This window comes from Heterodontus francisci, chromosome 6 (genome assembly GCF_036365525.1).
Source record: "Heterodontus francisci isolate sHetFra1 chromosome 6, sHetFra1.hap1, whole genome shotgun sequence".
Taxonomy (NCBI): Eukaryota; Metazoa; Chordata; class Chondrichthyes; order Heterodontiformes; family Heterodontidae; genus Heterodontus; species Heterodontus francisci.
In genome coordinates, this window is record NC_090376.1 from 153,028,773 (window position 1) to 153,055,869 (window position 27,097).

The 27,097-nt window shown below is 42.5% G+C and overlaps 1 protein-coding gene across 4 annotated transcripts in view; it reads right to left on the bottom strand.

The window, feature by feature from the left end:
* Window positions 1–4,559: 4,559 nt before the first annotated feature.
* LOC137371555 (dTDP-D-glucose 4,6-dehydratase-like) overlaps window positions 4,560–27,097 on the bottom strand; it is a 98,923-nt gene continuing 76,385 nt past the window's right edge. For 3 of the 4 annotated variants that reach the window (XM_068034375.1, XM_068034374.1, XM_068034373.1), the window contains 3 exons: window positions 18,854–18,912; window positions 11,109–11,206; window positions 4,840–9,108 (listed from right to left, as the gene is read on the bottom strand). In XM_068034375.1, the coding sequence (XP_067890476.1) occupies window positions 9,014–9,108; window positions 11,109–11,206; window positions 18,854–18,912 (252 nt within the window). In that variant the 3' untranslated portion in view covers window positions 4,840–9,013. The other variant, XR_010975250.1, reaches the window with a different exon arrangement.

The window sequence follows — 27,097 nt, forward strand, 5'->3', positions numbered from 1 at the left end:
GGATGGTGAGTGCCTGGAACTTGTTGCCGGGGAGGTGGTGGAAGCAGGTACCATAGAGACGTTTAAGAGGCATCTTTACAAATACATGAATAGGATGGGAATAGAGGGATATGGACCCCGGAAGTGCAGAAGGTTTTAGTTTAGGCAGGCATCAAGATCGGCGCCGGCTTGGAGGGCCAAATGGCCTGTTCCTGTGCTGTACTGTTCTTTGTTCTTTGTGAATGCAAGGGGCATGATTAGTAAGTTTGCAGATGACACCAAAATTGGTGGTATAGTGGACGGTGAAGAAGGTTGTCTAAGGTTACAACAGGATATAGATCAACTGGGAAAGTGGGCAAGGGATTGGCAAATGGAATTTAACGCAGCCAAGTGTGAAGTGATGCATTTTGGGAAGTTAAACCAGGGCAAGACATATACAGTGAATGGCAGGGCCCTGGGGAGTGTTCTTGAGCAGAGAGTCCTTGGGGTGCAAGTACATAATTCCCTGAAAGTGGAAACACAGGTAAACAGGGTGGTGAAGAAGGCATATGGCATGCTTGCCTCCATCGGCCGAGGCATTGAGTACAAGAGTTGGGATGTCATGTTACAGTTGTACATAACATTGGTTAGGCCGCATTTGGAGTACTGTGTGCAGTTCTGGTCGCCACACTACAGGAAAGATGTGATTAAGCTAGAGAGGGTACAGAAAAGATTTACAAGGATGTTGCCTGGTTTGGAGGGCTTGAGTTATAAAGACAGATTGGATAGGCTGGGTCTGTTTTCCCTGGAGCAAAGGAGGCTGAGAGGGTACATGATAGAGGTATATAAAATTATGAGGCATAGATAGGGTAGATAGCCAGAGTCCGTTTCCCATTGTAGGGGTGACTAAAACTAGAGGGCATAGATTGAAGGTGAGAGGGAGGAGGTTTAAAGGGGATCAAAGGGGTAAATTTTTCAAAGCATAGTGGGTATCTGGAATGAGCTGCCTGAGGAGGTGGTGGAGGCAGGAACAGTTGCGACATTTAAGAGGCACCTGGACAGGTACTTGAATGAGCAAGGCAGAGGGATATGGAATTAATGCAGGCAGGTGGGATTAGTATAGATAGGCATTATGGTCGGCATGGACACAGTGGGCTGAAGGGTCTGTTTCTATGCTGTACGACTCTATGACTCTATCCTCTGAAGACATGGCTAATGACACCGGTGAGGAATCCAAGGGGTCATGCTGAAGAACGTTACAATGAGAGCCATGCGGCCACCAGAGTGACAATCGAACAAACCATTGGCCTACTAAAAATGAGATTTAGGTGTCTTGACTGCTCTGGTCAAGGAGCCCTGCAGTATGCACCATCAAGGGTTTCCATAATTATTGTCATCTGCTGTGCCTTGCATAACCTGGTGGTGGAAAATGGAGAGGGCCTGGAGGATGATCAAGGTCAGCGCGATGCATCATCAGACGATGATGGAGTTTCTGATGAGGAAGAGGGGCATGAGTCACATGATGAACAGGGAGAGGAAGCTGAATGTAATTTGGCATTAAGTGTGAGACAGACCAGCGAGTCTCTAATAGGCATTGAGAGACCTGGTTGGGTATTTCTCCAAGAAATTAAACAGACATCAAAAGAGTTACTCTACTGTGGAGAAGGAAACTCTGGGACTGTTCCAGGCTCTCAAGCACTTTGAAGTATCTGTCTGAAATGGATATAAAGAGACCGTAGCTTATACCAACCACAATCCTTTGACATTTGTGGAGAAATTCAAAACCCAGAATGCAAGGTTATTTTGACTGAACCTGCTTTTGCAACGTTACCACCTAAAGATGGCTCACATTGTAGGGAAAAACAATGTGATAGCTGAAGCTTTATCCAGAGCCTAACTCAGCACAGAATCATCCCAGATGAAAATTTAATCAGAACATAACTACGGCAGTGTAATATTGTTAAGTGAGTTTTTGAGGATGAATATGTGTGCAGAGTTTCTTTTTTAAAAATTTACAACCATATAATGAAATGCTTCTGTTGTCACATTTCATTTCGCGTGGTGTGGAGGTGTCAAAAAGTACTATGTCAATTGATGATTTTTTTAATCCACTGGTTTGGAAACCTGAATATTAAACTGGTGGAAATGAACTACTCAAACCTTGCAAGCTTTGAACTCTGTCAGCTGACTGTGGGCAGCGAGGCATATTTCCAGCTGCAGACTGTAGTGTTCAGTGGTTTAACTGATTGTTTGAATATATTAGTCTGTTCAGTAAATTTGCGGATGACACGAAGGTCGGTGGAGTTGTGGATAGTGCCGAAGGATGTTGTAGGTTACAGAGGGACATAGATAGGCTGCAGAGCTGGGCTGAGAGATGGCAAATGGAGTTTAATGCAGAAAAGTGTGAGGTGATTCACTTTGGAAGGAGTAACAGGAATGCAGTGTACTGGGCTAATGGGAAGATTCTTGGTAGTGTAGATGAGCAGAGAGATCTTGGTGTCCAGGTACATAAATCTCTGAAAGTTGCCACCCAGGTTAATAGGGCTATTAAGAAGGCATATGGTGTGTTAGCTTTTATTAGTGGGGGGATCGGGTTTCGGAGCCACGAGGTCATGCTGCAGCTGTACAAAACTCTGGTGTGGCCGCGCCTGGAGTATTGCGTGCAGTTCTGGTCACCGCATTATAGGAAGGATGTGGAAGCTTTGGAAAGGGTGCAGAGGAGATTTACTAGGATGTTGCCTGGTATGGAGGGAAGGTCTTACGAGGAAAGGCTGAGGGACTTGAGGTTGTTTTCGTTAGAGAGAAGGAGGAGGAGAGGTGACTTAATAGAGACATATAAGATAATCAGAGGGTGAGATAGGGTGGATAGTGAGAGTCTTTTTCCTCGGATGGTGATGGCAAACATGAGGGGACATAGCTTTAAGTTGAGGGGTGATAGATATAGGACAGATGTCAGAGGTAGTTTCTTTACTCAGAGAGTAGTAGGGGCGTGGAATGCCCTGCCTGCAACAGTAGTAGACTCGCCAACTTTAAGGGCATTTAAGTGGTCATTGGATAGACATATGGATGAAAATGGAATAGTGTAGGTCAGATGGTTTCACGGGTCGGCGCAACATCGAGGGCCGAAGAGCCTGTACTGCGCTGTAATGTTCTATGTTCACTGATTTAAGCACAGTGAGCATCAAAGACTTAAGCCTGACAGAGAGCTATTGTGGGTAGAGAACTTTCCAAAAAGAACATAGAAACCTCCGTCAACTACACAGTCTAGAGAACTTTGCAGAAAAAAGACAAAGGTCTCTCTCAAAGGAATTCAGCTGTATTGCTGTCTCCTGAAGAACCACCAAATCATAATCCACATCTTCAAACCAGAAGCCTTAGGATCACCGAATTCAGCCTGAAGTCAGCCGAGTCACCAACCTCCACAGACGGAATACCCCTTTTATTTCTCTGGACTCTTAATTCAAGCAATCTATCCTCCCTATTCGGTAACCTATTTGTGTGTGTGTGCACACGCACACAAAAGTTACAGCGTATTTTATTATTTTACTTAGGTCGGTTTAAGTACAATAAAGATAACCTCTTAAATAAAAACACGAAATGCTGGAACCACTCAGCAGGTCTGGCAGCATCTGTGGAAAGAGAAGCAGAGTTAACGTTTCGGGTCAGTGACCCTTCTTTGGAACTGACAAATATTAAAACTGTCACAGGTTATAAGCCTGTGAAAGATAACCTCTTTCTTTGTTAAACTCTAGAAAACCTGTCCGATTATCTCTTTTTATGATCACAGCGCATAAACAGTTAAACACTCACCGAATTCACAAGTATATGCATTTAAAAAAGAAATAAATCTGTTGTGGTCAAACAAGGAGGGAATAGAGGAGAGCCCTTTGACCCCTCCTCACCTGATCTTAACAGGGTAGACACATCATTGGCGGTTCAGATTCTGATGAAAGGTCACAGACCTGAAACGTTAACTCTGCTTCTCCCTCCACTGATGCTGCCTGACCTGCTGAGTATTTCCAGCACTTTGTTGTATTGTAGATTCTACCCACTCTGTTTCAGATATCCCTGCAAGACAGTGCCAACAGTTGGGTTGATTCTTGTTGGACAATCAGCATAAATCTTGTAAATTGTTTTCCTATTTTTCTCTGGCAAATTGCATGATATTAGCAGATTAAATTCCAGCAGTATCCCATATACAGTTAGGAGTTCACAAACTTTGGATGTTGCCAATCGTAGAATTTTAGATTTAGGTAAGTGAATTGTGGTACAAATGCACACTCCATATCGGGCAAACAGAAATCTACTTCTGTGGATTTCTGAGTAGCTTGTTTTAGATTCCCTTAAGAATTATTCAACGTGTCGCAAAATTCCGTGCAATAAGCCAAGAGTGTTACGACCAGGTCAGAAAGGTGTCTAAGGATCCCTTTTAGCCTTCACCTGGTCTAACTGTGACAGGATTTAATTTTTAAACACACTGTGTTTTGACTTTCCAATTATAAGGCAAAGAAATGAGCACAACCAGGCTTTCTTAGGTTTAAAGAAGAAAAGTGAAATTTATTAGAATTTATACTCTAATTCGGTTAACGCCCATGGATACACACCGCGCCCCACGCTAGCATGCATATGCAATACAGGTTTTTTTTTTCTATGCTTAGAGCTCGCTGTAGGATCCTTGATTGTAGGTAGTCTTGCGTTTTGTTGGGGCTCAGTATTCTTCTTAAACTCTTGTACACTGTAGGAGACTTTTCTTTCTTGGGGTTCATATGTCTTCAATGGTTTCTGAAGTTGGTGAGAGTGAGATGAGAGCAGACAGGAGAGGTCTTTTCCAGTCCAGGAGCAAACAGCTTTCTGAGTTCAAATTCCCTGTTGGAAGTTCAAATTCAAAAAACTGCAAGTCAGTTAGTCATGTGATCCAAACTGGTCTGACCATATCTGTTTGTGTATTCGGCCATTTTAGCAGTTAACCTGGAATGCTAGCCTTTTCACCTTCAATGTCTGGTAATCAAAATTCCATAGTGGATTAAATTGGAGCAGGGAATAGCCCCTTGGTTCTTTGAAGTACTGTCTGTTGATATGTTAATATCTCTCTCCAGCCAATGTCTCCAATTGTTTTTTAAAGCAGGTTCTTTCTTCACCAACAACAGTCCAAAATCCATGTTCATGTGGCGAAATTAATTTTCCTCATTCTTGGCAGGTGGGGGCTTGCCTGACAAGAGCCTTAATTTAGTGTTGCATCCAAAGGACAGCAGTTTTACCATTATACTACTTCCTCAGCACTGCACTGGAGCAGCAGGCTAGAGCATGGGCTCAAGTCCTGACTCATAGCAAATGTTGCTGACTGAGTATGGAGAGAGAAAAAGGTAGATATTCAAAAATAAATCTGCCAACCAGCCCAGGGCACTGAAACATCCTTTTGAGATTTAGCAGAGCTATATGTGGCAGTGGTAGGAGTCCAGGTGATGGATAAGGTTGATTACTTTAGGGATTGAAAAATATTTACACAACTTTCTCTTTGGAGATTAAATAGATGGAATAGAATCTGTGAGGGGGTGATTGTGAAGTATGAGGTTTAATAACCTGAATGTCGATTCCTTCTGCAATAATTTCTTGTTGTTGAACCCCAATGATACAGTATCAAGGCGTGGATTAGGAAGACAGAGAAAGAGAGACAAAAAAACGAAATGGAAAATACAAACACTTTTAATTGAATAATAATGAAGACAAGACCATGGGCTGGATTTTGAGGTCAGCAGTGAAGTGATGGCACTCACTGCTGACCTTGAAGAAAGCTGCCTATAAAGATACATTGATTTCTGTGACATGGATTTCACCTTTCCCAACAGTAATTTGATTCTGGCGCCAATTATAGGGGATCTCCAACATTCAACAACAATGATATCACCAAGTAGGCTAGGTAGCCAAACACATTGAAGAATTCTCATAGGCAGCAAATCAGTAAGTAAAATGCATTGATTACCCTTCACTTATTAATCATTATACAGAGAATGAAATAAAAATTGGGACATGAACATGGGATTACGGTAGAAGCTGAAGTATCATAAACTTAAAAAATATTAAAAACGTATGGAAGTTTTATCATAATGGAGAAATGTGACATTCCACATATATTAAATTAGATTTTGAGGGCCAGAGAGGTTGTTCAGCAGTAATTATATTCAAGTCAGAGATTGATAATTTTTTGAATATTAAGGGATCAAGCAATAGTGCAGGAAGGTGCAACTGAGGTACAGGATCAGCCACAATCTTATTGAATGGTGAAGCAGGATCGAAGGGCTATATAGCCTATTCCTGCTTCTGTTTCTTATGTTCTTATGTAAGTAAGAACCTAAGATCCCATTAAAAACTCATTTGCTCCTTCCATGTCAAGATGCACTACACTGTACAATTTGATGGCTCCACTTCCAACAGTTTTGGAGTGAAGAATGGAGTGCAACAGGGTTGTGCCCTAGCCCCCACTCTTTTTGGCATCTTCTTCTCCATGCTCCTGACCTTGGTCTTCCCTGCAGATATGGAGGAGTCTACTTGCACACTAGATCAGACGGCAAGCTCTGCAATCTATCAAGGCTGAAAGCGAAGATAAAAACACATCACATCCTGACCAGAGAACTCCTCCAAGCTGATGATGCTGTGCTAGTCGCTCACACGGAAACTCAGCTACAAAGACTCATGGACTGTTTCTCCCGTGTCTGCAACTTGCTCTCCTTGACTATAAGCATCAAGAAAACTATGGTCATGGGACAAGGTGTTGCATCTCTGCCCCTGATCACACTAAATAACACCCCACTGGAAGTGGTTAGCAAATTCTGTTACATTGGGTCCAGGGTGACAGACGATCTGTTGCTTGGTGCAGAGCTCCATACATGCATAGGGAAAGCTGCTACCATCTTTGGCCAACTTGCGAAACATGCATGGAATAACACCAAGCTGACCCTTAGGACAGCTGATGGTTTACAAGGCCTGTGCTCTCAGCACCTTGCTGTATGGCTGTGAAACATGGGCAACTTACAGCTACCAGGAAAAGCAGCTCAATAATTTCCATCTTTGTTGTCTGCGGCGCATAATGGGTATATCCTGACAGGACAAAATCACAAATGTGGCAGTCCTCTCAAAGGCAGAGCTCCCAAGTGCACGGTCACTAATCAAACAGAGGCAACTCCAGTTGATGGGACACATCTGCAGGATGCAAGATGGTTGTATACCCAAGGACCTTCTGTATGGTGAGGTAGCCGGGGCCAGGCGATCAGTGGGGCGCCCAAAGCTCCGCTTCAAGGGTGCTTGCAAGTGTGACACGAGGGCCCTAAATGTTGACAATCGCACTTCGGAGTCACTAGCTGGTGAAAGAGGGAAACGGCAATGCTTCCTGTGGACTGGTGTACACAACCACAATGACCGCTTGCTACAGCAGTTTGGCAAAAGGTACCAAATTTAAAAACAACTCACAGCGTCACTTGGCAGCTTCATGTGCAGCACTTGTGATAGAACCTGCCTCTCAAGGATTGGTCTTTACATCCATCAACAAAGGTGCATCAAGAGAAGACACCCCACATAAATGGATTGTTTGCTCGTGTCTGTCATCTTGCATAGAATGGAAGGATGCCAAAGTGACGTGTAACATGATGTCTCATTCAACAATGCGTAATTTTTTCAAGAGTTTTTACAGTAAGACTGGTAGCGTAAAAGTGGAAGCTAATTTTAATTCAAGTGATTCCATCAGTGGGGAGGTCAAAAGCGCACCCTGTGGAGGAGCAGGGTATCACTGACAGCAGCCACTGAATTTTCATGTTTGTGGATGCCAGAAGTTGCTGTCAGTTTTACAATTGTAATGACGACAAATGCTGACAGTTTTGCCGTCATTACAATCACAAAATCTGGACCCATGTTTTGTCTTTTATGTGGTGAAAGAAAATGCAATCTATAAAACCAAATGGTCAAAAGATGCACAGCACCATAGCACATTTTACAAGGTATGCTTCCTGTCTCTGTCCATGGTGATACAACTGGCCTGCTGTGAGCAGTTTACTGCCTATGATTTATCTATCTAGGCTCATAGGTGACCAAATCCTTATGATAGATGAAGAGTTGGAAAATCCTTAAAAACGATATAATTCTTTAAAAAAAATACCTCCTTGAAGTTATTTTGATAATTGCTGGTTTAACAAAGCTCAAAATAGTACAGCGATTTAAAATATAATGGATAATATAACAGATAAAAAACAAAGCATTCTACATGTATAAAGTGCTAAATATTCAAATAAATCTTATACCTATACAATAATATTGCAGCTAAAAATTATTATATAATTATACTTGCTTTATTTGGTAAAATATAAAATCCTACATGAAATTTTGTTTTCATTCTCAGGATACGAGTACTACTGGCAAGACCAGCATTTATTGCCCAAATGGGCAACACAGGCTATGCTGCATTTACTGACCATCCCTAGTGGTCCTGATGGCATTAAGAGTCAACCACGCAGCGTGGGACTGAACAGAGTCACATGCAGGTCAGACCAGTTGGGGTGGCAGGTTTCCTTCCCTGAAGGATATTATATAACCAGTTACACCTTTATGATAATCCAGCAGTCTTCAAGATAGTTTTGTCTGATGCCAGCCCACAAATCACCAGATTTTTAATGAATGTGATTTCCAACGTTCCACAGTAGAATTTGAATTCTCAACCTCTGGAGTGCTAGTCTAGTACCATAACCATTACTGCACCCATTAGCCTTACAAAGCTTACAAATCACATTAGCAACACAGATTTTACATTTAAGGACCCACCAATGCTTGCTGACACTGGAGAAAATTACTCAGTAAAAAAGTATATTTTTATAAGACCCAAAATGGACATAATTTAACTAGGTCAAGCCACTGTTACACATGAAACCATAAAAAATTCCTTTCATGTATCAACAGATGTAATGTAGAGTTCTTCAGTGTTAGTTATTTCTTTGCCCTTCTGTAACTAACCGAATGATCCACTTGAAGCTCCAGATGAGGTAGAGTTGCTGTGATCTTAGTAAAGCTACAATCACTGGCATCTTTTGTAAAGTGCTGATGATGGAAAGGGAGATAGTGCTTTTTCTGCATCTGGCCAGTTGTAGAAGTTTGCTTGATACCAATCAACTAATGGGAAAAAAACAAAGGAACAGTACAGTTAATAAACACAGCAAAAAAATCTACACATGCAGCTGCCAGAGTGTATAAGTAACTATTCAAGAAAGGGCAAAAATGAATTGGATTATGGACTGGGAAAAAAATGATTAATTAGAAAGTATTTTAAAACCACCACAATAGGTTATTCTTTGAGACCTGAGAAGTTCTCCAAAAATTTTGCTCTTGAAAGTTTATCTAGAAATATATATAGAATCATAATCCCTTTTCTTTCACCACTGTTGCTCAGATATGCATTTTGGGTGAAAAGAAAGATTCTTACCTTAATCTTCAATTAAGCACTTTCATTTTCCACACATTCCTCCTCCTCCTTGCATTTTGAAAGCCTAAAACTTGTTTCCCTGTTTTTTGGGTTCCACTGTATATTTTAAGAATGCAGTCAGGACTAAAATAAAAATTACCTCTAACTAGTTAAAAACTAACCCTTAGAAACTCTTAAAAGGCAACCAAGTCAATTTTCAAAAAATGGCAAGCAAAGGTGCAAGCTGAACTGAATTAATTTGTTCATTATAATATTTTACATAATGGATATTAATTATGTTTCATTTGAAGAACAGTTTATTTGCAACAAATTTTTCATAAAAAGCTTATATATTGAGGAAGGCCCACAAACCCAAGCTACCTGTCCTTGATTAAAGCGGGCATTTGCAGCTGATCTATAATTACTCAGTTACTCCTCTCTCCCTTCTTTAACTGAGATGTTACACTGGCTACTCTGCAGAACCTGGCACATTACATTTTTTATATCCCTCACGATTTCCTTTATTATTAGCCCGCGCTTTAGCAGATGCCTCTCTTTTAAATTTTAGTTTGGTTTTAATCTATTTCTCCATAGAACTCTACTGTTTGATGCATCTCCTTTCTCCCTTTCTAGTTATGTTGCACTCTATCATGATGATTACACAGTGTTCATTTGCAACTCCTCGGACACTGCCGTAGGCTGTGTCTGGATGCAGCAAGACATAGACAACAGTCAGGCTTGGGCTGATAAGTAACATTTGCACCACACAATTGCCAGGCAGTGACCATCTTCAACAAGGGAGAACCTAATGATCTCCCTTTGACATTCAAAGGCATTACTATTGCTGAATACCTCACCATGAACATCTTGGGGGTTACCCCTGACTTGAAACTTGACTGGACCAGCCATATAAATACTGTGACTATAAAAGCAAGTCAGTGGCTCAGAATTCTGCATCAAGCAACTCACCTCCTGACTAGCCAAAGCATGTCCACCATATACAGGGCATAAGTCAAGAGCGTGATGGAATATTCTCTGCTTGCCTGGATGAGTGCAGCTCCAACAACACTCGAAAAGCTCAACACCACCCAGGACAAAGCAGCTTGCTTGATCAGTACCCCATCCACCACCTTAAACATTCCTTCCCTCCACCACTGGCACACAGTGGCAGCAATATGTACCATCTGCAAGATGCACTGCAGCAACACGCCAAGGCTCCTTCAACAGCACCTTCCAAACCCACCACCTCTACCACCTAGAAGGACAAGGGCTGTAGATGCATGGGAATACCACCATCTGCACGCTCCCCTCCAAGTCACACACCATCCTGATTTGGAATGATATCACCACTCCTTCAATATTGCTGAGTCAAAATCCTGGAACTCCCTCTCTAACGGGACTGTGGGTATGGACTGCAGTGGTTCAAGAGGCAGCTCACCACCATCTTCTCAAGGGCAATTAAGGATAGGCAATGAATGCTGGCCTTGCCAGCGATGCTCACATCCCGTGAAAGAATATAAAAAGACATGTTTGATTTGTCTCTATTTATCAATGAAAACGTCCACCATGTAATAATAGCCAAAAAGAAAGATAATCGGAGTCATTTAACTAGCAAACTTTATTATCTCAATTGCTTGGTTATTTGGTTTAGCTAAATTGTGGCATGTTTAAACGTGTGGTACTTAAAAAGTATTCCAAAGAATAACCATACTTGTTTTTCTAATTCCTTCCTCCCATACTACTTTGGGCTTCCAACCAAGTCTGTGCAGTTTTTTTGAATTCATTGGATATCCAAAGTCATTGGAAGGCCTAGGGAACAAAAATAAATTTTAAAATGGCAGTGACGTATCAAAAAAAATATAACAATCTATATTTAGCCACATTTCTAAATTGAATTTTCATTGAAGAAATATTAAAATAATCAAGTAATTATATTAAGGCTGGGTTATATTTAAAAAGCTTGTAGCTTAAAAGTAATAATTTGTTGCTGTAAGATTCAGCTTTTTAAATGAGCATCAAATCAGATATTATGTGCTAAACTCGGATCACTCTGCCCCTGACCACCTCAACAATGAAACCAGACAATTATACGAAATCAGATAGCGAAAGGCATAATGGAATTAACCAATTAAATTAACCAATTATGTAATTACACAAACATGGTCTGAGATGAGGTATTGATAATTTAAAGGATAAAGGTAAAGGCTCCAAGCGACATCTTTGCCAGCTCGTCACGTCCTGGATGCTTCCAAAGGCAGAATTTGAAAGAATTTCTGTCAACAAAGCAAATTAAGGAACACTGCAACTTTGTATCAGCCTGATCACCTGATTGAAGCTGTAAATGACTGTTTTGTATTACCAAGTACACCCTTTTTCCTTTTAAAATAAACTTTTTCTTTTAGTTTACTATATAAGAGTCCATCTTTGGCTTATGCTTACATCTTGTACGAACCAAACACTTATTTGATTTTATTGGGTTATTTTGAGTTAGTTAATAGGAATTAAATTAAAATATTCAACGTATAAAAAACATATATAAGCTTCTCTCAGTTGTTACTCGGTGAGGGTGGAGGGAGCAGGGAACAGGAATTTAAGGAGGCAGTTGGCTTCAGAGAAGAGGAATCTGAGTGACCTTAGCTCCCCAAGCTGACCCGAGAGTAGGGGTCAGCTTGGTGGAGTAGAGCAAAAGCAGAATGTTAGAACTCGCAAGATATAGAGATCCTTTTACATTGCGTGGGTGAGGGAGGGGGAGCAGAGATGAGCAATTCAGTTAATAATACAGTAGTAATAGGACACTCAGTAGTGTTATGACCGGGTGAGGAAGGAGTCTCAGGCTCCCCTCTGACCCCTTTCTGGGTTTGGCGGTAACAGGATTTAACTTTTAAAAACACAGTGGTTGAGCTTCACCTCAGTGAGTCCTTACTCTCTGATCTCTAATTGTAATTGAAAATGAACCAGACAGGCTTTCTTAGGTTTAAACAAGAAAGATGCAAGTTTATTAGCCTTAACACTCTAACTCAGTTAAAATTACCACAAATACGTAACGCAACCACGCTAATATGCATACGAGATCAACACACACACACAAATAGATAAAGAGGAGGAGAAAGCATGTGGGGGGGGGGGGGGTGGTTGGAATAGTAAATAGAATTCAGTTACTGTCTTTGGTTTGGATGTAAAGTCCTTGATTGGAGTTAAGTCTTGCAGTTCTCGCTGGGGCCCAGTGCACACTTTTAAACTAGTTTCGGTGGTACCAGAAGGCTGAAGAGGTCCTCTGTCTTGAGGCTTAAGTTGCTTCCATAGGTCCCTGGAACTTTGCTTGAGAGGGAGAGAGAGAGAGAGAGGTGCCTTCTTCTTGAAGTTCAAATAAAATCTACTCCAAACCTTTCCGTGAGGCACAATTCAAAAACAGTTCTCAGCCAGCAGGTAAGTCATGTGACCAGCTCTTCTGCGAGGGCTGTTGATTCTTCAAAGCTTTCTAGACCCACTAGGTTGGGGGGTGTGGGGAGTGCCGGCTCTTACACGCACAATGGCTCTCAATGTCTTTTAATTATCACTATTGACAAAACCCATTTGGTAATTGAATCAGGGAGCGCTCCCATTGTCTCTCTATTCAACTGTCTCTCAGAATGCAAATATGCAGCCATGTTTTCAGCCGTTCAGCTCTGTGGTCTTTTTAAACAAGTTTTGTTCAAGGTCCAGCAAAACTTCAAATAGTGTTCCATATGACGAAATTAATGTTCCCATTTGGCAGGTTTGGTTTCCATCACAATAGTTAGAGGAGTGGTCATTGTCACTTAGTGAAAATTCTGGATGCTTTTTGCCTACCAGGTGTTAGGGTAAGGGGCATTCTGGAAAGACCAGAAAAGATTATGGAAGGGTGGGGAAAACAGCCAGTCATTGTACTCCAGAAAGGAAACAGAAGGCCTGCAAAAGAAGTTTATAACATCTCATCTTTCTACTAGGCATTTCACAGCTCTCTGGCCTTAACTTTGAGTATAACAACTTTAGACCTTAACAAATGTTCCCATTTTCTCTCAGAATGTAGATGTTGGTAATGAAAGATGGCAGCACCAGCACTACCGGATGTGGAAGAGCTCTCTGATGGTACTTGGTGGTGGGGATCCCCTGTTGGTACACAGCCGGCAGGTCATTCCAGTCACCTGGGGTCTACCTGCCTTTCTTCCTTCACATTCATGACCCATGAGAGCCTACTCTTCGTCAGATTTGCCATGCCTTCCTCCTCTTCTGCTATTCTGATGTAATAATTTACAGCTTCTCTGGTGTTTCAATACTTATCCCATTATCAGCTAATTTTGACTTGCACCATCTTCACTTTTGTCATTTAATCACTCCTGCCCTCCCCCCTTTTCCTTTTGTTCTTCCCCTGGCTCTGCAGTTGCTAAAAAGCTGTTCATCTCTAATTTCCTTAAATTATAATGAAAGGTCATCGACCTGTAACATCTGCTTCTCTCTGCAAAGGTGCTGCCTGACCTGTTGAGAGTTTCCAGCATTTTCAGTTTTTATTTTAGGAGGAGATTAGGAAGCTGGTCGAGGAATGGAACTTTAAAGGTGGTAATCTATCAACAAATAATGACTAGTAAAGATCTGCTGGTCCGTTCATTCATCCAGCGTGTCCCAAACAGTTCTGATGCCTTATGCATCACAATATATATGCTCTTCATCCACCAGAGCCATGTAATATGGTTGAAGTGAAAAAGGAAATTAATAAAACAGGCTAAGTAAGAAACAAATGGAAAATTTTCACCAACACGCTAAAGCGATCAAAACTAGGTTAGGAGACTATCCTGGGCTTATTAACATCATCAGATACCTACTTCTTTTACAAGGTGATCTCTGCACAGCCAGAAACACGCCCTGCTCTTACCTGAAGGAATACAGCAAATTAACGTTGACTGCATGAGCCACCAACTTGTTGCACAGGACCAGTATTCTTTAACCTATTCTGTTGAAATATTCATCTACATAAATACAATCTAGTCCCTTCATTATTTTATAATTCCTGATCAAATGACCCCCAAGTCTACACTCATCTAAAGTGTACACAGAAGCACATAGAATATACAGCACAGAAACAGGCCATTTGACACAACCAGGCCATACGGACATTTTCGCTCCACTTGAGCTTCCTCTTGTCTTTTCTTATCTAACTTTATCAGCATAACCCTATATTCCTTTCTCCCTCATATTCATATCTAGCCTCCCTTAAATGCATTTATACTATTCGCTTCAACCACTCTCTGTGCAAAGAGAGTTCCTTTGAATACCCTATTTGATTTCTTGGTGACTATCTTATATTGACGTCCTTTCGTGATGCTCTTCCTCACAAAGGAAACATTTTCTCCGTGTCTATTCTATCAAACCTTTCACAATTTAAAAACCACTATTAGATCACCCCTCTGTCTTCTCTTATCAAGAAAAAAAACCAGACCCTGCCTATTCCTCCTTTCTTGATAGAAACCTTGTATTTCTGGCTCCAACCTTGTAAATCTTTTTGCACCCTCTTCAGTGCCACTATATCCTTTCTATAATACAGTGGCCAGAATTGTGCACAGTACTGCAAGTGTGATCTAACCAAGATTTGATGTATGTTTAGCATAACTTCTCTACTTTTCAATTCAATCCCTCTAGAAATAAACCCTAGTGCTTAGTTTGCTTTTTTTTATAGCCTTATTAACGTACATTGTTATTTTTAGTGATTTGTTTTGTACTAAGAGATACCCTTGTTCCACTATACCATTTAGATTGTTATTTTCCAAGTAATATACAGCATCCTTACTTTTCTTACTAAAATATAATACCTCACACTTATCATTTACCAATTATATGCTCATTCTGCATATAATAATGAATATGAAAGACATAATGACTTGCATGTTTGTTAGCTGCTAAAAGTGATTTTTCCTTACACTGTTTTATTACGAGTTACCAAATTTACACAAGTGCAGCTCAGCATCAATTTGCATTTAATATTGAATATAATATTTTATTAATGTTTTCTTGTAATTTGTTGCAGTACCCGTCACTATTGGCTGCCACCCGCAATTTGGTGTCATCTGCAAATTTAGAAATGTTGGTTTTAATTTCAAAGTCCAAATCATTAATATAAATTGTGAACAACAGTGGTTCCAGCACTAATCCAGTGGGACCCCACATTGCACCTTCTGCCTCTCTGAATAGCTACTCTTTAGCCCTGCTCTCTGCTTTCTGTCTTGAAGCCAGCTAGCTATCCATTCTGCTACTTGTCCCCTGACTTTTGTAGCACCTTATTAAAAGCCTTTTGGAAATCTAGTTAAATTACATATACTGCATTACCATTGTTTTACTCACTGGTGTTAGGCTGGCTGGTCTATAGTTTAGTTTAGTTTAGTTTAGAGATACAGCACTGAAACAGGCCCTTCGGCCCACCGAGTCTGTGCCGACCATCAACCACCCATTTATACTAATCCTACACTAATCCCATATTCCTACCACATCCCCACCTGTCCCTATATTTCCCTACCACCTACCTATACTAGGGGCAATTTATAATGGCCAATTTACCTACCAACCTGCAAGTCTTTTGGCTTGTGGGAGGAAGCCGGAGCACCCGGAGAAAACCCATGCAGACACAGGGAGGACTTGCAAACAGGCAGTCCCCAGAATTGAACCCGGGTCGCTGGAGCTGTGAGGCTGCGGTGCTAACCACTGCGCCACTGTGCCGCCCCTGCGCCATATTTCCTGGACATATTCTAGCTCCCTTCCTAAATTTAAGTATTATCTTAACTACCCACCAGTGGTCTGACACTACACCTTTTTCTAATGAATTATTAAACATGTTTAATAGTGTCTCTGCTATCTCTTCCCTAGATTCTTTTAAACTGCGTGGACCAGTAGTTTTATCCTCAGAGTTTGATTGGTTTTTTGAACATTTCTCCTTTTAATTTTAAATGTGGTTATATAATTTCTATCTCATCTTCTGATGCCACGTCCAACCATGTTGCCCTGGTAAATACTGAAGCAAAGTAATTAATATTTCTGTCATTTCACCATCTCTAACTATGACCTTTATCCTCTCCATCACTTAGTGGTATATTCTCATGCTGACTTTCCTTTTATTTATTGTGTTTGAGAAAATTTTACTATTCTGTTCTTCTGACTTCTCTCCTATTGTCTTCGTATTCTCCCTCGTCATGGTCTCCTGGCCTGCCCATGTACTTACTTATGTCTCTTTCGTTACCCTGAATTTTTCCCTTATGCCTTTATTCATCCATGGTGTCTCAATAATGTTTAGTTTGTTCTTGTTTTTTTAATGTAATATATTTTTCCAGGATCTCTTGAACACCGTTTTAAATGTTTCCCATTGATCTTCTACATCATTGTTTGCCAATATGTCTGTTTTATTTTCCCAAGTTCTATTCTCAGCCCCTCAAAACTGGCTTTTCTGCAATCTATTACTCTGGTCTTCACCATCTTTATGTCCTTCTCAATTATTATCTTGAAGTATATTATATTATGGTCATTATTACCTAGATGTTACTCCACATTTACTTATCTGCTTTGGTTCATTCCCCATTACTAGGTCCAGTAGCGAATTCCGCCTTGTCAGGCTTCTTACATGCTGGATTAGAAAGGAGCCTTGTACACATTGTAGGAACTCCATTCCCTTATCCCATTTACCTACGTCATCTTACAATTATTTTGGTATAGTTGAAATCCTTCATGACTTTTTTTTTTATAAGCCATTTAAAATGATTATACCGGTTATATGGGTATACATATCAGGAAAAGATGAACAGGTTAGGTCTCTTTCTCTTGAAAAAAAGAAGGCTGAGGGGTGAGCTATTAGAAGTTTTTAAAATTATGAAAGGTTTTGATCGAGTAGATACAGAGAGAATGTTTCCACTTGTGGGGAAGAGCATAACTACAGGCTGTCAATATAAGACAGTCACCAAGAAATCCAATAGAGAATTCAGAAGAAACTTCTTTACCAAAGAGTGGTGAGAATGTGGAACTCGCTACCACAGGGAGTGGTTGAAGCGAATAGTACAGATGCATTTAAGGGGAAGCTAGACAAGTATATGAGGGAGAAGGGAATAGAGGGTTATGATGATAGATTTAAATGAGGAAAGATGGGACGAGGTTTGAGTGGAGCATAAACACCAGCACGGAGTGATTGGGCAAACAGCCTGTTTCTGTGCCATATATCCTAATGTAAGCCTATGTAATCCCTAATTTGCTGCCATATGTCTTCCTCTACCTCCCTTCCACTCTTCCACTATTAGGTGGCCTGCAGCATACCTGTATTAGTGTGATTAATCCTTTATTATCTTTTATCTCTATTCAGCTGGATTCTATTTGTCATACTGATAGCTGTGCCATTTTTTCGACCATCATTATGTTATCTCTGATAATCACAGCTACTTCATCTCCCCTTTCTCTCTCTTTCTCTATCTTTTCGAAATATCCTGCAATGTTTAATTCCCAGCCTGATTTTTCTGTAGCCATGTCTCAGTAATTCGTCAAGAGACCCAGCTTGTTGAGGAAAAGTAGTAGAGTTAAACATGAACAATAGTGCATGTGCTGCTTAGCATGGGAAAGAAACTGGGGAAATTGGAAGGAATTATGTCACAAGTTATAAATCTCTAATTACTATTCCAGCCACCTATAACTTGTGACATAATTGTTTCCAATTTCAACAATTTCGATCCTTAAGCATTGCAATGCATATGCCGTTATTTTTGATCTTATTTGACACTACTTTTTCTTATTTTTGTCCAAGACAACACCTTGTTCTTTTATCTGTATATTCCTGGGTTATAATTAGTCAATTTGATTTTCCACCGCTACTCTTTTTATTCTTTTTGCATATTAACTCATTTGCTACTTTTTAATTTGTATATTGTATTTCTGTATGTCAATATTGAAGGCTAGGTAGTTGGTTGAAGGAAAGGGGGATAAAGGGATTTGTGGTAAGGGGATCATGGGATTAGGATTAGGAACACAGAAATTGCTAGATGAGAAAAAGATTACGGTCTATCTAGCTCGCATTCTACCATCCTGGTAGTCGCATGATGCAATGACAATAAAGTTGCTAATTGATCATAGCAATCAATCTCTATTTATTAGTCTACAACAGACCCAAACATGACGCTAGGAAAAACTCAATGGTGGGGAGCTTTGGGAACCATAGGTCTAAAGTCACTTGTTCCTCCCATGTTTTACTAAGCACATGTTGCCCTCCACTATAGCTTGTGTGGAGGTCAAACAACACCACCAACTGGTTGGGTAGATCAATTTTGGTGCTGTCATTTCCAATTAATTCTGTCTGCAATGTAACTATAATTTTCAGCAATCAATGTTTTCCACATGGATTTGTCAACATATATGAGAAGCTGAAAAGATCAAGTGCTCAGGCATTGAAACAGCTTATGGTTTTCAAACATTAACACTGACCTGTCACTGACGTGTTCAATCCAAAGTTCTACCTCAGACTCTGAAGCAGTCCCTTTAATCTGTAAAGTTAAACTCATGTTCAAACCAAGCTCAGAAAAACAGTATAAATAAAGACCAAAACATTTTCTGTTGCAAATCAGAAGCAAGAACAGAATTTGATGGAAACATTCAGCAGCTTAGGCAGCATCTGTGGAGAGAACAGACAATTTAACACTTTATGTGAGTTTTGAAGAAGGATCCACAACCAAAACATTAATGCATCTGATCGGAACATCGGAATTGCTAGACGCAAAAAGACCAGTCCATCCAGTTCACCTTCTACCATCTTGGTAGAATGATGCAACAGTAATAGAGCTGTTGACGAATCACAGCAATCAATCTCTACAAACCCAGATATAATTACGAAACCCCAGTGGTAGAGCTTTAGTAATCATGGGCTGGATTTTGTGGCACCTGCAAAGTTCCCAGCGATGGGCCGAAAAGGGGCGGGAACGCCACCTTGGCCTTTCCGAACCCCACCCCGCCCCTTGGCGCAATCTTTCATTGTTCTGGCACTTAAGTGGCCGACGCTGGGATCCCTCTCCCTTTAAAGACGAGGATCCCGCCTCCAAGAGCTGCCAGCCAATCACAGGGTTGGCAGTTCAGTAATATCAACAGTGCCATCAGGAGCAGTGGCCACTGCCAGTATTGCAGAGACCCAGTGGGGGAGTCCCAGACCCCAGGTTAGCGAGACAGGGTCGCCGGGGCCAGTGTGGAAGGTGGTGGCGGTGGGGGGATGGACGGGTGGGCGTGTAGTGCAGGGGGAGGGGGTTCCATGGAGATGAAGAATTTCCCTGCGGGGGTCCTCCGTGGGCCACAGATTGCCCATGGAGGAGGTAACCCACGCCCCCTGCCACTCCCCAAACCTGTAGGGAGGGGCTTCGTAATACTGGGCAACCTCCTCACGTGGCAGAGACACCCCGCCACTGCTGGCCTATCCCGCCCCTGACAAAATCACTTGGCGACAGGGAGGTGGGGTCCTCTGCGCCCCGTTGCAATTTTATGGGCCCCCCTGCCTCCGACCCTACCTAATAAGATCTAGCCCCATGGGTCCAAAGTCACCTGTTGTTCCCAAGCATCCTCCACTTGCCATGTTATGACTCACTTTACTCATGTACTGTATCCAAAAATGTTATTTTCTGAAAGAAATCTATCTTATTAACATTTGAATTAATTACTACCAACTGCTTGCAGCTTCTCCCCAGGGAGCCTGCATTACAGGTTGACTGCTTGCTCACTGAAATACTGGCCTGATATTGACCTGGAGATGCACTGATAGTGGGCAACAAACGTGCAACACGGGGGAATGTCTGATTTCAATGGGGATGCCTCATTATCATTTTACTTCTGGGTTTCACATCTCCATTGCACATGAGTGGACAAGGTGTGGACCCGCGTAACACAATTTCACATATTTAAAGACCCAGTTCACAGATGTAATGGAGGAGGAGGTTTGGCGCTTGTGACATTGTTTTGGAAGAAATACATACATAGATAAAGAAGGAAGGAGGACAAAGCCCCAGATGTAGTGAGGCATTCCTGGATGTACTGCTGAATAAAGGGCCAAAAGAAGGTCCTGTTTTCCAGCAATGGGAAAAAGAAACCTGTAGCCATCTCAAAGGTGTGGCTGGAAGTGGTCCAAGAAGTAAGGAGCAGGAGGGCCATAATGAGGACACTGATGCAATGCAGAAAATGTCTTTATAACCTAACCAGGTCAGGAAAAATGAGCAGAGCTTCAAATTCACCTCCATTCTGTAGTGCACCTCCTGTCATTCTGTCTTATCAAGCATACTCCATTCACATCATTTTCACACCCACTTAAGTTTCAGCAGCACCAATTGCTTCGTGTCAATGCACATCCTCATCTTTCCCCTTCCTGCATCCAGCACTGTCATTTATCCCAATCCGCATGGAATCTAACACCACTTCAGTCAGCTCCCCTGATTCTCAGCACACACCCTAAAATGGCAGTGTTAATAGATTCTTCAAATGCAGGTCAGTGCCACTCATGATGCATTCTGCCACTTTTACCATCACCGAATGCACAGACCACTCATAGGTCTGTCATGCCACCCTTGCAGGAAAAGAGAGGGTGAGGACCAAAAGTGGAACACCACAGATCGTGGAACTTAACACAGCAGCAGAGGAAGCATTGGAGATAAGCGGCATCTTTGCCTCCCTTAGCACTGGAGATGGCAACTTTCATAAGCATTGCAGCAGAGTAACACAATTCTCTCTCATCCACATCTTCCATGAGAAAAAAAATCTTCAGTTGACTTAAGCACTTCATCAAATATGATCATTTTATTCATGTATATTTCAACATTTGTCTAGTCCCATGACTAAATCATAACTGTTTCTTCTCTCTTCCAAGCGAATCATGTGAAGAACGGGAGCATCTATACATTGACGACAAGGATTCCTCAGGGGGAACTCATTTTTGCTGATGGTACACTGTCACAGGACAGATACGAGCACATCATTGGATCCTCTTACACAGTTAGGTGGAATGCCACCAAGTGAATACCACTTCATAAGTGAGCATGAGTAGAAAGCAGGGAGAACTGTGGAGAGTTTGTGTCGGAGGACGCAGTCCTCTTCAAGTTCTGCTCAGTTGGACAGATATGCAGAACCTGTGGGGGCCATCAGTGAAAAGGAGAATGATACAGTGTCAGCAGCTGTGTGAGGCACACTCTCCACAATATTCCAGTACATGGAGGAGTCCAGTTCAAACATTTGTGCAGTGATATTGCAGGCCTTTGCAAAGATATAATCTTTCATTGAGAGACTGTCCTCCTGTATGGAAGTTGAATCAGAGCACACAAATGCGCAGACAGCAGACTTGGAAACTCTGACCACTGCCTTACACAGGCTAACAGACAGATTAGATGTGGGTTTCCAAAGAATCACTGATCTTCTCCAAGCTCCTCTCTCATACAGAGGTAGGAGTGGTATGCCACTGGCCAAGGAGAGGGAGAAATGAAAGTGCAAACTCCTCTCAAAGTGTTTGTATGTCTCAACCATTCCCCATCTCTCAACCAGTACTCGACATGCAGTATCCTCTCCCGCTGGTCCCGCATAGGTGCAGGTGGAGCAGGCATTGGCGGAGTCCTCACAGGTGCCGACACCCAAGAGGTGGTCAGCTGCGAGCACCTCAAAAAACAGAAGCCTGCCACTATCTCTGCTGAAGCCACAGAAGGGTTTGCCCCATGTAGAAATGCCAGACAGAAAAAAAGGCTTTATAGGTCACCATGGGTAAGCATATGGCTGTTTTTGAATATTTGGATCAGATCTAAGCTCTGCTGTCCTGCCACATACAATCATGAATGGTGGTGGATAATTAAACAACTGACAGGAGGCGGTGGCTCCACAAATATCCCCATCCTCAACGATGGGGAGTCCAGCACATCAGTGCAAAAGACAAGGCTGAAGCATTTCCATCCATCTTCAGCCAGAAGTGCTGAGTGGATGATCCACCTCAGCCTCCTCCTGAGATCCCCAGCATCACAGATGCCAGTCTAAGCCAATCCAATTCACTCCACGTGATATCAACAAACAACTGAAGGCACTGGACACTGCAAAGGCTATGGGCCCTGACAACATTCCGGCAATAGTACTGAAGACTTGTGCTCCAGAACTAGCCCCACCCTTAGCCAAGCTGTTCCAGTACAGCTGCAACAGTGGCATCTACCCGGCAATGTGGAAAAGTGCTCAGGTATGCCCTGTGCACAAAAGGTAGGACAAATCCAACCCGGCCAATTACAGCCCGATCAGTCTACTCCCGATCATCAGCAAAGTGATGGAAAGGGTCGTTAACAGTGCTGTCAAGCTGCACTTGCTCAGCAATAACCTGCTCACTGACGCTCAGTTTGGGTTCCGCCAGGGCCGCTCAACTCCTGACATCATTACAGCCTTGGTCCAAACATGGGCAAAAGAGCTGAACTACAGAGGTGAGGTGAGAGTGACTGCCCTTGACATTAAGGCAGCATTTGACTGAGTATGGCATCAAGGAGCCCTAGCAAAACTGGGGTTAATGGGAATTGGGGGGAAACTCTCTGCTGGTTGGAGTCATACCTAGCACAAAGGAAGATGGATGTGGTTGTTGGAGGTCAATCATCTCAGTCCCAGGACATCACTGCAGGAGTTCCTCAGGGTAGTGTCCTAGGTCCAACCATCTTCAGTTGCTTCATCAATGGCCTTCCCTCCATCATAAGGTCAGAAGTGAGGATGTTCGCTGGTGACTGCACAATGTTCCTCACCATTTGCGACTCCTCAGATACTGAAGCAGCCCATGTCCATATGCAGCAAGACCTGGACAACATCCAGGCTTGTGCTGACAAGTGCCAGGCAATGACCATCTCAAACAAGAGAGAATCTAACCATCTCCCCTTGACATGCATCGCTGAATCCCTCACTATCAACATCCTGAGGGTCACCATTGACCAGAAAATTAACTAGACCAGTCACATTAATGCTGTGGCTACAAGAGCTGGTCAGAGGCTGGGAATTCTGTGGCGAGTAACTCACCTCCTGTCTCCAAAATGCCTGTCCACCATCTACAAGGTACAAGTCGGGGGTGTGATGGAATACTCTCCAGTTGCCTGGATGGGTGCCATTCCAACAACACTTAAGAAGCTCAACACCATCCAGGACAAAGCAGCCCACTTGATTGGCATCCTATCCACCACCTTCAACATTCACTCCCTCCACCACCGACTCAGTGGCAGCAATGGGAACCATATACAAGATGCACTGCAGCAACTCACTAAGGCTCCTTCGACAGCACCTTCCAAACCCACAACCTCTACGACCAAGAAGGATAAGGGCAGCAGATGCATGGAAACAACACCACCTGCAAGTTCCCCTCCAAGCCACCCACCATCCTGATTTGGAACTATATCGCCGTTCCTTCACATCGCTGGGTCAAAATCCTGGAACTCCCTTCATAACAGCTATGTGGGTGTACCTCCACCCCAAGGACTGCAGCAGTTCAAGAAGGCAGCTCACCACCACTTTCTCAAGGTCAATTAGGGGTGGACAATAAATACTAGCCTAGCCAGCGACTCCCACATCCTCCAAATGAATAAAAAAAAATGTTACTATGCTTAATTTCTTATACCAAATTAAATATATTACTTTGCACCACTTTCCTATGTCCCCCATTTTGAATGGAAAGTGTCAACTCTGCTTCTCATCTGTTTGGTGCTGAATGTGAAGAATGAATTCGTTGACACCAAATGGTGGATGTGGAACGAATGGATGGATTGCTCCTGTAAGTGAGGTGTGGTGGAGGGCGGGGGATTATGGGAAGGAGGGAGGGTGGCAGTAGTTAAGCCCAGTGTGAGTGACTAACTGAACCTTTGCATGATTAGAACAACTACTATTTATATTTGTATAGCACCTTTAACATAATAAAATGTCGCAAGGCTCTTCACAGGAGCATCATAAAACAAAGTATGACACTGAGCCACAAAAGGAGATATTAGGTCAGATGACATAAAGCTTGGTCAAAGAGAGAGGTTTTAAGCAGTGTCTTAAAGAAGGAAAGAGAGGAGGAGGGGCGCAGGGAGAATTTCCAGAGCTTAGGCCCTAAGCAACTGAAGGCATGGTCACCAATGGTGGAGCAATTAAAATCAGAGATGCACAAGAGGCCAGAATTAGAGCAGATATCTTGCAGTGTTGTGGGGCTGGAGGAGATTACAGCGATCAGGAGGGGGAGGCCATGCAGGAATTTGAAAACAAGAATGAGAATGTTAAAATCAAGACTTACAGCATTCCTAGCATCTCAATCAGCAACCTGATCGGTTGGTCTTGTGTTGCAACCCCCATTGGAATGCTCAGCAGATGAGAAGTGCTGAGTGGCTTGTTTCTCTGCACTTTTTTTTTTAGAATTAGAATACTACAGCGTAGTACAGGCCCTTCGGCCCTCGATGTTGCGCCGACCTGTGAAACCATCTGACCTACACTATTCCATTTTCATCCATATGTCTAGCCAATGACCACTTAAATGCCCTTAAAGTTGGTAAGTCTACTACTGTTGCAGGCAGGGCGTTCCACGCCCCTACTACTCTCTGAGTAAAGAAACTACCTCTGACATCTGTCCTATATCTATCACCCCTCAACTTAAAGCTATGTCCCCTCGTGTTTGCCATCACCATCCGAGGAAAAAGACTCTCACTATCCACCCTATCTAACCCTCTGATTACCTTATATGTCTCTATTAAGTCACCTCTCCTCCTCCTTCTCTCCAACGAAAACAACCTCAAGTCCCTCAGCCTTTCCTCGTAAGACCTTCCCTCCATACCAGGCAACATCCTAGTAAATCTCCTCTGCACCCTTTCCATAGCTTCCACATCCTTCCTATAATGCGGTGACCAGAACTGCACGCAATACTCCAGGTGCGGTCTCACCAGAGTTTTGTACAGCTGCAGCATGACCTCGTGGCTCCGAAACTCGATCCCCCTACTAATAAAAGCTAACACACCATATGCCTTCTTAACAGCCCTATTAACCTGGGTAGCAACCTTCAGGGATTGATGCACCTGGACACCAAGATCTCTCTGTTCATCGACACTACCAAAAATCTTCCCATTAGCCCAGTACTCTGCATTCCTGTTACTCCTTCCAAAGTGAATCACCTCGCACTTTTCCACATTAAACTCCATTTGCCATCTCTAAGCCCAGCTCTGCAGCATATCTATGTCCCTCTGTACCCTACAACATCCTTCGGCACTATCCACAACTCCACCGACCTTAGTGTCATCCGCAAATTTACTAACCCACCCTTCTACACCCTCTTCCAGGTCATTTATAAAAATGACAAACAGCAGTGGCCCCAAAACAGATCCTTGCGGTACACCACTAGTAACTAAACTCCAGGATGAACATTTGCCATCAACCACCACCCTCTGTCTTCTTTCAGCTAGCTAATTTCTGATCCAAAGCTCTAAATCACCTTCAACCCCATACTTCCGTATTTTCTGCAATAGCCTACCATGGGGAACCTTATCAAACGCCTTACTGAAATCCATATACACCACATCCACTGCTTTACCCTCATCCACCTGTTTGGTCACCTTCTCGAAAAACTCAATAAGGTTTGTGAGGCACGACCTACCCGTCACAAAACCGTGCTGACTATCGCTAATGAACTTATTCTTTTCAAGATGATTATAAATCATGTCTCTTATAACCTTTTCCAACATTTTACCCACAACCGAAGTAAGGCTCACAGGTCTATAATTATCAGGGCTGTCTCTACTCCCCTTCTTGAACAAGGGGACAACATTTGCTATCCTCCAGTCTTCCGGCACTATTCCTGTCGACAATGATGACATAAAGATCAAGGACAAAGGCTCTGCAATCTCCTCCCTGGCTTCCCAGAGAATCCTAGGATAAATCCCATCTGGCCCAGGGGACATATCTATTTTCACACTTTCCAAAATTGCTAACACCTCCTCCTTGTGAACCTCAATCCCATCTAGCCTAGTAGTCTGAATCTCAGTATTCTCCTCGACAACATTTTCTTTCTCTACTGTAAATACTGACGCAAAATATTCATTTAACACTTCCCCTACCTCCTCTGATTCCACACACAACTTCCCACTACTATCCTTGATTGGCCCTAATCTAACTCTAGTCATTCTTTTATTCCTGATATACCTATAGAAAGCCTTAGGGTTTTCCCTGATCCTATCCGCCAATGACTTCTCGTGTCCTCTCCTTGCTCTTCTTAGCTCTCCCTTTAGATCCTTCCTGGCTAGCTTGTAACTCTCAAGCGCCCTAACTGAGCCTTCACGTCTCATCCTAACATAAGCCTTCTTCTTCCTCTTGACAAGCGCTTCAAGTTCTTTAGTAAACCACGGCTCCCTTGCTCGACAACATCCTCCCTGCCTCACAGGTACATACTTATCAAGGACACGCAGTAGCTGCTCCTTGAATAAGCTCCACATTTCGATTGTTCTCATCCCCTGCAGTTTCCTTCCCCATCCTACGCATCCTAAATCTTGCCTAATGGCATCATAATTTCCTTTCCCCCAGCTATAATTTTTGCCCTGCGGTATATACCTGTCCCTGCCCATTGCTAAGGTAAACCTAACCGAATTGTGATCACTATCACCAAAGTGCTCACCTACATCTAAATCTAACACCTGGCCGGGTTCATTACCCAGTACCAAATCCAATGTGGCATCGCCCCTGGTTGGC